General features: G+C 33.5%; 1 protein-coding gene across 2 annotated transcripts in view; it reads right to left on the bottom strand.

The window, feature by feature from the left end:
- Positions 1 to 6,822: 6,822 nt before the first annotated feature.
- The window catches only part of LOC114325823 (uncharacterized), a 44,852-nt gene continuing 39,690 nt past the window's right edge, over positions 6,823 to 11,984 (bottom strand). Inside the window, exons 2-3 of one of the 2 annotated variants that reach the window (XR_007697027.1) lie at positions 8,097 to 10,304; positions 6,823 to 7,504 (exon numbers count right to left, since the gene is read on the bottom strand). Coding sequence is in view for 1 of the 2 variants with exons in the window: in XM_028273954.2 (XP_028129755.2) it covers positions 10,237 to 10,304 (68 nt within the window). In the remaining variant the exon portion in view is untranslated. Of the gene's footprint in view, positions 10,305 to 11,984 lie in introns of both variants that reach the window. The other variant, XM_028273954.2, reaches the window with a different exon arrangement.

Raw genomic sequence — 11,984 nt, 5'->3', positions numbered from 1 at the left:
TTTCCCGTTATTTAAGCTTGAACCCTTAAATTTTAACAGTCGCGGAAAAAAATATACATTTAATTACCAATAACTTACTTTAAATTAACATTAAAGGGTTTTTCAAGTAAGCAATTTATTATATTTTTTATTAGCTTCAATTTTAGTGATGAAAACTTTTTTGTAAAAACTTACAGTTTTTGTGTCATTTATGAAAAATCGCTCTAAAGCATGCATTTTCTTTCCAAAAATTAAAATATTTGATCTTTAATAACTCAAAAAGTATTGATTTATTTTAATCACATTATATAACAAATTTTGCTTACAATTTGTCCCTCTCTCGATTTGTGGGGTTATTTTTAATAAAGTAATTTTCACTCCCGAGAAGGGGTGACATATACCCCAGGCTAAAACCCCAAGTTGTTATTGTCAATTCGTGAAAATAAACGGAGATTTACCGAAATCGAAGGTACTAGTTGATTTTTACCTTCAGTGACTGCACTATAGAAAGAAAATGGCAATTCAATAATTGAGATGCGTATATTTTGCAAGCTCATAAATTATTAAACGATATGTAGTCGCCAAATAATTAATTTAAATTATTTTAAGAACAACTCTCTCTTAAGCCGGGAATATGGGGTCGTTTTCTTGAGAAGGGGTTGTAGCTCTGTAATCGAAAGACGCGTGATTTAAGAGTTTATTCTTAGAATATAAGCTATACGAATTAAACTACTATTAATTTTTTGTAAAAACTTAAAGTTTTTCAGTGATTTACAAAAAACCTTTTCAAAACATGCATTTTTTTCACAAATAATTAAAATCTTTGATCTTTAATAACTTAAAAAGTATTGACTTATTTTATTAACTTTATATAATAAATTTTGCTTTTAATTTGTTCTTTTATTGATTTGTGCATTTATTTTTTATAAAATAATTTTCACCCCCGAGAAGGGGCGGTATCCACCCTCAGGGTAAAGGCGCAAGGTGGTACTATGTCACCTTTGTTTCTTGACGTATCCTCTAACTACTGACCAATTTTCGTGAAAATCGATGAAGGTTCACCGAAATTGAAGGTAATCGTTGGTTTTTACCTTCAGTGACTGCACTATACAAAATAAATTGCAATTTACTGATCTAAATGCGCGTAATTTGGAAGCTTATAAATTATTAAATGATATGTAGTCGCCAAATAATTAGTTTAATGCATTTTAAGTACAACTTTCTCTTAAGCCGGGAAGATAGGGTGGTTTTCTTGCGAAGGGGTTGTAGCTCAATAATCGAAATGCTCTTGATTTAATAGTTTATTCTTAGAGTATATAAGCTATATGAATTATATCCGCAATACGATATATTTTAAGTTTTCTCAGCATCTTTCTCTTAAGTTAAATCAATTAAAGGGTTGTTTGGGGGTGAAGGGGATGAGCTCAAAAATCGAAACTATATAATTTCAAGAGCTCATAAATAGCTCGTAATTCTGCCGCAAAAACCGATTCAATATTCCTATTTTTAAGTAGTGGGGGGGGCTGACTCAGCCCCCCCCCCACTAGGGTATTAAATTCCTGCTCAGTGGAACGAGTCAAAATTTTTAGTTTGCGGAATATGAGAGCTCATAAATAGCTCATAAATCAGGGCTATTTGTTTTTTAATTTTTGCAAGTGGGGGGGGGGGGCCAGCTCAACACGGGTTAGAATTATGGAAGTCGGACAAATGCCAGACGAATGGAGAAGCAGTATACTGGTACCTGTTTACAAAAACAAGGGAGATATACAACAATGTACAAACTACAGGGCTATAAAACTGCTTAGCCACACCATGAAAATATGGGAAAGAGTAATTGATAGACGGATAAGTGAAGAGACCTAAATATCCGAGAATCAATTTGGCTTTATGCAGGGTAGATCAACAACAGATGCAATTTTCATTATAAGGCAGTTGATGGAAAAATACAGGAGTAAAGAAACAAAAGCTCATATGGTATTCATTGATCTTGAGAAAGCATATGATAGAGTTCCTCGAGAGATTCTGTGGTGGGCACTCAATAAGAAAGGAGTCCCTGGTGAATATGTAAACATTGTGAGGGATATGTAGGAGGGACTAACGACTAGTGTTAGGACAGGTGTGGGAGAGACTGATAAATTTCATGTGAAAGTAGGATTGCACCAAGGCTCTGTGCTTAGTCCCTATTTACTCTCATTAGTTTTGGACCAGATAACAGCGAAACTACAGGGTAACATTCCATGGTGCTTAATGTATGCTGATGATGTCGTGTTAGTAGGAAATAGTGAAAGAGACTTAGAACAAAAACTGGAACAGTGGAGACAAGCTCTGGAGGAAAAAGGTTTAAAACTTAGTAGGACAAAAACAGAGTATTTGGAATGTTCATTTAAAGATGGAGCTACTACAAATAAAATGGTATCTTTGGATGGTGAAATGATTGTTAAAAGCAATAGTTTTAAGTATCTAGGATCGGTATTACAGAGTAATAGAAAAATGGAGATGCATGCAGTAAAATTAGGGCTGGATGGATGAAGTGGAAAGAAGCGAGTGGTGTGTTGTGTGTTGTGTGAAAAATTCCAATGATGCCGAAGGGAAAATTCTATAAAACAGCCATAAGACCGGCTATGATGTACGGAACTGAATGTTGGGCAGTTACAAAGAAAGAGGAACAACGAATGCATGTGGCGGAAATGAGAATGCTTAGATGGATGGGTGGAGTGACAAAGAAAGATAAAATTAGAAATGAGTATATTAGGAGAAGTCTAGGTGTGGCACCAATTGATGCCAAAATGAGAGAGCATAGGTTAAGATGGTTTGGTCGTGTTCAACGTCGAGACGTTAATCACCCAATACGAAGAATAGCTGAAGTGCAGATTCCTGGAAGGAGTAGGAGAAGAAGACCAAAGAAGACCTGGGGGAGACGATAAGGCAGGACATGTTGGTAAAGGGTTGATATGACCCAAGATAGAATTGTGTGGAGAAATGCAATTAGGGAAGCCGACCCCGCATAGGGATAAGGCAAAGAGAATGATGACGAATGATGCTAGTGAACGACGCTCTTGCTTTTTCTATCTTTATACGTGTCTCCTTAGCTTGATCCCAGCCTGAATGTTGTCTTTAAGTAAGTGTACGAATCCACGTTTTCAATTCTTTGATTGTCTAATATCAGTTATCTTGCTCATTGTTGGGTTTTGCTTACTAGAATCGATTTGGTTTTTGTGATGTTTAGTTTGAGCCCGTATTGTACTTGCTTTTTGTATCGGACTTATCAGGCAACTCAGCTCCTCCATGCTAAGACTCACATACATAGAATCACAGTTTCATCAGCATAACTTATGCTATTAAATTATTCCTCCATTTATCTTTATGCATTCTGTGCTTTCCTCTCCTGTCAAGTGTCCAGGGTACTCTGTTCTTTGTTCTTTTAGCGAAATTTCTCAATTTGTTAGTGTTATACAGGGTGTCCAGAAACTCTACCGACAAACGAAGACAGGAGATTCTTCAGATAATTTTAAGATAATTTAACCCAATTCACTTAGTCCGAAAATGTTTCTTAAGAGAGCTAGAGCTCTTTGAAGATGGCGTCTTGTAATTAGTTTTTCTTAAATACCTCCAGAACGCTTCTATTTAGAAAAACAAAAATTGGTATGCGTATTTATCTTCAAGATATAAATCTAATCCATCCATTGCAAATTTCTAGTACCGATCATAGGCGTCCGTTTTGGGTAGGGCAACGGTTATTTTATCACATAACTTTTTTATCTTTAACTTTTGTGCATTTCTGACATTGGATTATTAAATTGCGAAGTATTCTCGTACTAAAAGGTACTCTTGTTTTATATCGGTTGGACACACCGTTTTCCAGAAAAATCGATTTGAAAATTTTTCGCTTTTTGAATTAAAAAAAATTAAAAAAAAAACTGTTTAGAAAGACGAAAACTGGTCCATTTATTTATATTTCAGAGAGAAATCGATTTCATTAATTGCGAATTTCTAGTACTGGTCATAGGCGTCCGTTTTGGGTAGGTCAACAGCTATTTTATAGCATAACTTTTTTGTCTTGAATTTTTGAGCATTTGTGACACTAGATTATTAAATTATGAGGTATTAGAGTACTAAAAGTTACTCTTACTTTATGTTGGTAAAATACTTCTTTTTTTGTTGAAAAGTTCTTTCAATTTTTTGTCAAATTTCAAAAACGAAAAACTTTCAAATCGATTTTTCTAGAAAACGGTGTGTCTTACCGACTTAAAGCAAGAGTACCTTTTAGTACTAGAATACCTCACAATTTAATATTCCGGTGTCAAAAATGCATAAAAGTTAAGGACAAAAAAGTTATGCGATAAAATACCCGTTGCTCTAGCCAAAACGGACGCCTATGACCGATACTAGAAATTTGCAATAAATGGAATCGATTCATCTCTGAAAAGTAAATATACATACCACTTTTCGTTTTTCTAAATAGAAGCGTTCTGGAGGTATTTAAGAAAAACTAATTTCATGACGCCATCTTCAAAGAGCTCTAGCTCCCTTAAGAAGCATTTTCGGACTAGGTGAATTGGGTTAAATTGTCTTAAAATTATCTGAGGCATCTCCTCTCTTCGTTTGTCGCTAGAGTTTCTGGACACCCTGTATATGTTACAGTTCAAGTTTATTATCCAGTTGGAGTTGACTATTCCTAGTTCGAGTCAACTCAAACGGCTGATTTTAGTAGTAAAAGTAGACTCCAACTAGAAAAAGTATACTCTTCCCAACGTCATTTAGGGCATTTAGTAAGAGTTGATTCACACAAACAACTGATCCTTAGAAATTAAATGTTATTGGATATGTTCAAATCGTGATAAGTAGTTAAAACGATCAAAGCAGAGACGCACACTCATCAATAAGGCACGTGAGATTATACTGGTATAATCTACATTTACTGAATCTATCCAGGAATAGTCAACTCAAACTAGTAAGAGTTATTTTATTTTTTCCGCGATCTACTTTTACTAACAAGAGTTAGAAAGAGTACCTCAACTAGTAAAAGATGAATTAAATTTTTCAAATCAACTCTTACTGCTCGTTTTAGTTGGAATTGACTCGAACTAGAAATAGTCAACTCTAACTGAGAATCAACTTGAACTGTAACATATGGGTGGTTCGCCAAAATAAGCGGCATATTGTGTAACTCGCTTGTTTCTTAAGTCCTTTACATACTGTGTTTCAAATTGTGTTGCCAAAGTTAAGTTATACAATAGATGAATGTACGCCACTTAACATTAATTAAAAAAAAGTATTTTTACAAACATTCTATGCAATTTTAATGTCAAAATATCAACTCCGAGGCTGTAACCCACCTTGGTTTTTGATGTGTTTTATAGTATTACACAGTGAAAAGTTACAAAAGTGCAGATTATTTTATCAATAATTAATTAAAAACCCAATGTAATTTAAAACTGTCAAATTAATAATTTTAATTTTTAAAATTAAACCATAAAAATCTACTACTAAAAACTGTAACCAACTTTGTGCATCAACACCGAGGCCTCATGAAAATATATGAAAATTTAGGCCAAACTGCACTATACTGTATGGCAGGCAGCTTGACAAGAGAGGAACGCTTCAGTCTAACCCAAATTATGGAAGAAAGTGGACGAACATAATATCGTTAAGCGATAGAAAATTTTTCAAGGTGTCTTAAGCTAAGCGTATGTTTTTATACAGTCAACACCGAAGCCTTCATCAAAGCTTAACTTTGCTAATTTTTTAATATGTTTTTCTTCTAAGTATGCGCTATATAGTTTTTTTGACACACGATGAATAAAGCAGAATTATTTTTAATATTTTTTAGAAAGTAGAATTAAAATGTATGAGATCATCAACACCGAAGCAATCAACTCCGAAGCCAAGTCGTGCCTCGGAGTTGACGAACGTGCCTCGGAGTTGTTTAAAGTGTGTGAATGGTCATTCTTAAACTAAAAAAATACAATTTAAATTTAGTCTGATATAGGAAAAGGGTTACTGGGTAAGCTGTCAAGATGTTTCGGTCGGTTTGGTAATTATCTTCTTTTTATAGAAAATGGCTCGTATACACTGGAGTACGACGGAAAAATGAAGGCGAAAGCCCCCAAAATCGTTAAATAAAGATTTTATGGAAGAAAGTAATTTTTTATGCACCTATGCTTATTTCTGTAAGAATATATCATTTTGGGTAGTCTTCTCTAATGTTGATAAAAGAAACATCTGCTGTCTATGTAGGCACATTATGTGAAAACATGGAGCTCATGTGTGGAAGCGGATAACAAATAATTATGTTGACATGGAGAAAATGGAGAAAAGACAGAAGAATGTGTAGAAAGGAAATGCCAAGATTGTGTTCAAAAGCAGATTAAATTTTTGAAGTTTAACGGAAAAGACACGGCTACATATTGGAAAGTTTTGTCAACACGAAGGCCGGTCTAAATCAACTCCGAAGCAATTGATATTTTACCTATTTTTCATGATTTTCTGTAGTACTTTATATCAAAATGGAAGTGTTTTAAATAGTTTTATTACATACCAGTTTTTATTTAATTGTTACGATCATAAATTTCAAGTAACAGAGAATTACGTCAACATCGTGGACACTTGTCAACTCCGAAGTCACATTTCCGTTTTTCGGAAAATATTTAAAAATGATCTCTGCTGGTATCATGGGTAAGTTGAATAGCTCATTTTATAAAATATATTTAAAAATGAAGTAATTCTAAACCATGTTTTAAATTAAATTTCTCTACCTCGAAATTGCCGTCTATTTTGGCGAATCACCCATATACATTTAAAAATTATGTGAGATCTGTGTTAGGTAAAATAAAACAAAACAGATTCAAAAATAAATAGATTATATTTTAAGCCATTTACAAGAGATTCCATACACACTACATACAAATACATAGTGTACTTTCGTAAAAGTACAAACAAAGACTAGACTAAGAATTTTTTACAAAGTCCACATTTTCTTGCCGGTCATAATTTCGAAGAATAATAGAAAGCCTTTTTCAAATATACAACAATAATAAAGAGGCTATATCAACGAGTCATCAAGATGGAAAACGCGTTCCAAAATTGCAGCTTTAATTTTGAATATTTTGTCGAGTTATTTGGCAAACATATACGTAATATACTAAAGAATGGCGGCACAGAGCCCATTTTGAGAAATATGTTAGTATGTGGAGATACTCTATAATTAAATAAAATATTACAAAAACGAGTCTGTACCGCCATTAAGAAGAACAAAAAAATACACTTTCTTCAAATAAACTTCATCTCATGCCTAAATATTGTGTTACATTGGAACTACTAAAATCGATTATCTATAATGTATAACAAGAAATCGAACTTAAGTCACTGATTTTACAACATATTATTATCACAATATCCAATATTGTGCCTTCGTCTTTGAAAGTGTCACGTACTGCCAACGCATTGTTGCCAAAGGTTCGCAGAACTTTCGAAAAACGGTGCGACTATTATCTTTTGAATTAATGATGACACGCTGATGTAGCCGCTTAAGAGGAAACAGTAGCGATCAACAGGTAGCCAAAACGCGTTCCAAGATTGCGGCTATAATTTTGAATATTTTTTCGAGATATTTTGCACACGTATTCGTAATATAATAAAGAATGGCGGTACAGAGCCCAATTTGAAAAATATATTTATATGTGGAAGTTACTCTGTAATTAAATACAATATTAAAAAACGAGCCTGTACCGCCATTAAAAAGAACGAAAAAATACACTTTCTTCAAATAAACTTTTTTATCCGATGCCTAGATTTTGTGTCATTTTGGAACTACTAATGAAATAAAAAATTTTAGTAGTTCCAAAATGACACAAAATTTAGGCATCGGATAAAAAAGTTTATTTGAAGGAAGTGTATTTTTTTGTTCTTCTTAATGGCGGTACAGGCTCGTTTTTTTAATATTGTATTTAATTACAGAGTAATTTCCACATATTAATATATTTTTCAAATTGGGCTCTGTACCGCCATTCTTTATTATATTGCGAATACGTGTGCCAAATATCTCGAAAAAAATATTCAAAATTATAGCCGCAATCTTGGAACGCGTTTTGGCTACCTGTTGATCGCTACTGTATCACCTTAAGATAAATAATCTTAACACGTAAAATTGTTTGACATAATATAATTTCGAGTAAAAAGACGTTTTTAGTTTAAAGTACCTTTATAAAATAATTAATCAGATATAAAAATAATTCAAATATAAATAATATGGGATCATTGTAAAACTTTCATTGGCGGAGTAATCAGCGGAAAATCGGCGGAGTATGTCAACTACAACTGTCACAGAAGAATTTTATAAAATCCTCCTGTCACAGTGTTGGTTGCCAAACTTGTCCGATGCGTCTAAAGGTGGCAAAGTATCGATATAATGTAAATTTATAGGATTCGATTGATAATTTCCCACATTTGATAGTTTCATCTCTTTTGATTTCACAACGTATTATGTTTTCCGTCTTTTACGTTATTTTTCCGATTCTTAGCCTGCTCATGCTCAACGCGCACTGTATTGTTTATATGGAATTAGGCCACAATTATAATGAAAAATACAACTTAAAATAACTAAAATATGGAAATCGTTTTCAAAAAAGATAAAAAATTATTTATAATGTATTTTTCTGTCATGATTACTGATGCAATTTCTATAAATCTGTGATTTGTCGAAGTCTCTGTTTTTTATGAATGTTTCACGCACACTTATCCTGACCCTTACGGCCGGTTTCACAAAGTAAACTTGTGGTTAAACCAGAGGTTATCCCAAAATATGCGTTTCAGTTTCATAATAATTGTTACCCTTCAGGGTATACCCATAAAGGTTAACCCACTCCAACCTCTGGTTAAAAATTCTGTGAGTTAACCATACTTCGTCGTTGACCTGAGACTAAAACGCATATTTTGGGGTAACCTATGGTTGTGTCTTAACCACAAGTTAACTTTACTTTGTGAAACCGGCCGTAAGTGGTTTCGCGCTTTCTCCCACGTAAAAGTTGTCGTATCACAGGATATTCTGTAGTTGCAATTCTTTTATCCCTCTTGTCTATTATTAGGTTTGGTTTGGAACAGAATAAATTTTAATGTATTGGTTATTTTGAATATTGTGATGTACTTATTTCCTATCCTTTTAATTTTTCAGATAAGCTCTTGACTTATGGTATTGTTATCTTTGAATCCTCTCTTATGAGTGTTTCTGGATTTCTTGTGGTGGTTCCTCGTTTCCTTTCTTCAATTTTGTGAAAAACCTTATTTATAAATGACAATGGATAATCATTTTTAGCAGTCAATTGTGGCAAAATCCCAAATAAACATCATTTTTAACTTAGACATGCCAAAATAAAATAGTTTCAGTTTCAAAGCCTTTTTAAATAATGTTAAAATTTTCATACATTACAGATGTATCTTTGTGATGATGTATCCTTTGTAAAGATACAATAATATTTTTATAATTACGGTATTAAAACTCAAGAGAAAATCTGCTATATTTTTTGCGTGTTCATTTTTTATGAATTTATGTATATGTATTATTATTTAGGAAAAAATAAGCTTATCATTTTGTTACATTTCTTATTTACAATTGGTGGATCGAAAAATAACAGGAAATACTGACGGCATTGTCTATTATCTTTCTATGCATATGGCCTTCGATATAGTTAAAAATGTGATAAGTCGAATCATTTTTTTAAAATCACATAGATGTTTTTTTTACAAATCATAAATAATTTATTTCCAATTTGTACCAGAACTTGAAATATTCGAGCTGAAATGATAGTTTACGTGTTAAAATCATCTTATCGACAATTCAAAAATCGAACATTTACCCCAGAAACAGACGAGCCACTCTGCAGCGCTACTCTGTGGCGCCACAAAGTAGCTTCCTATGATTAGCCTTAAATTCTTATGTAAATTAAACGAGCCATTCCAGACGAGCGACAGTGGCCAGCAACTGTCGCCCATCCTCGCTGCTAGGGGCGTCCATTACAAAATCATTGGTGCTACAAAATCGCCTGTATAAGCCACTTTGTGGCTCCACTAAGTAGCGCTGCAGAGTGCTGACTGTTTCTGCAGTTATGCCTCACTGGGATAATTTTACAAATCAATATGTTGCACATGTTTGGTTTTCCTAGTTCACCTAATTAATAAAACTTTGGATAAAAATGCTGTAAACATGCATACAATATACTACAGTCTTTAAATAATTTATGTACAATAATTTAATTGATAGTCCTAGTTTTCTTTGCTGTCCTTTAACGACTTATCTATCGATTGCACAGTCTTCCTAGCCTGGTAGAAATCTGAAACAAGAAGAGATTTCGTTAGTGAAATTTATAAGGTCAATGTATTAATAATGTGAACAAAATAAAATAATGCAAAATTACATTATGTTATAGATATACCGGTTGCTTTTCATATTTAGTACAGACAAATGTCAATATTTTATTGAGCATATCCTTGAGTATGCAAAACATTTATTAGAGGTGATACTTTTGTGAAACGTAAGTATGTATATATTTATAAATGCGACAACTCATTGAAAAAGCTTGAGAATTCAAAATTTATATGATCCCTTACTTTCTGGATTACCAAAAGGCATTTGACTGTGTAAACTGGAAAGATTCGTGAAAAATTCTATATGAGATGGCAGTTCTTGATCATGTGTCAGCTCTGGTGAAGAGCCTATGGCCTATACGATAATAATGAGATCAGAATAATAATTATTGAAAATCGTAAATCCAAAATTTTTAAGTCAGTAGTGGAGTCCGTCAAGGATGTATTATATTTCCAAGTCCCTTCAATGTCTATGGGAAATATATAATGAGAAAAATACTTGACAAATGGAATGGCGGTATCTCTATCGCACGCAAAAGATCTTAAACCTTAAATATCCGGATGATACAACTCGAATAATCGCGCCTGAAGAAGTAATGGCAAGCCTGCTACAGCTAGTGGAAAACGAAAAAATAGATGTGCCCTTAAGATCAATAAGCAAAACCAAAAAATAATTGTAGTCAATTATTCAAAATCACTGCAATCAACCGGAGTCTTGGACCTGTTTGAAATGGTTAGCTAGTTCAATTATCTAGGATCCACCATTAGTAATGCAGGCTTTTGTGGAATTAAAATACGTAGGAGCATAGGAATGGCCAAAAATGCTATTAGTTGATTATCAAAAGTATGGAAAGATCGCTCTTTGTAGAAGAACACCAAAATGACATTGGTACGTCCCTTAATTTTTGGTATACCTATTCAGTATATTTCAGATGGGAAAAGAATTGACTCCTTCGAGATGTGTTGGTGGAGAATGCTTCGAATCTCATGGACAGAGCACAGAGCAAATCATTTAATCCTTTAGTAGCTTAACATGTAGACTTGATTCTTCTCTATTTGTCTCGCAGATATTCTTGATTATTTTCTTAGTCTGGATTTGCTCTTAAAATTTCTCTTCATTTCTTTTGGAGATTCCTTATCCCACTTCTACAGAACTGCCACTTTTACATCTCGTTATTTGTATCTTTAGTGATGCCACGAAATAGTTCTGGGCTTACAAAAGTTTCTCTTGAGCTTTGTTTTGCTACCCAATCTGGTCGTTCATTCCTATGCACCCCTTCATGACCCGGTACTCGTATTAAAGTCCCCATTAATAATATTTGGAACTTTTTGTATGATTGAAATATCACTAAGTGTAAAATTAAACACACCGAAATAAGACATTACAATAAAATTCAGGGACATTGTGGAAGGAATGATCAAAATAAAATGACCTTGGGCCGTACACCCAGCAATATAATAATGATAAGTGGACACTCAGAATCCAGAAGATATGAAAAGAAACGCAAGAAGACTTCCAAAGAGATTGGTAGACGACATAAAAGCAGTGACGTCAAACAGTGGAGCAGATTGACGCAAGACAGAGAAAGATGAACGCAACTAGGAAAGACCTGCATCCAGGTGTGGATGCATGACGAAGAGAAACA

This window comes from Diabrotica virgifera, chromosome 3 (genome assembly GCF_917563875.1).
Source record: "Diabrotica virgifera virgifera chromosome 3, PGI_DIABVI_V3a".
Lineage (NCBI taxonomy): Eukaryota > Metazoa > Arthropoda > Insecta > Coleoptera > Chrysomelidae > Diabrotica > Diabrotica virgifera.
This window is presented reverse-complemented; position numbering and strand designations above follow the sequence as displayed.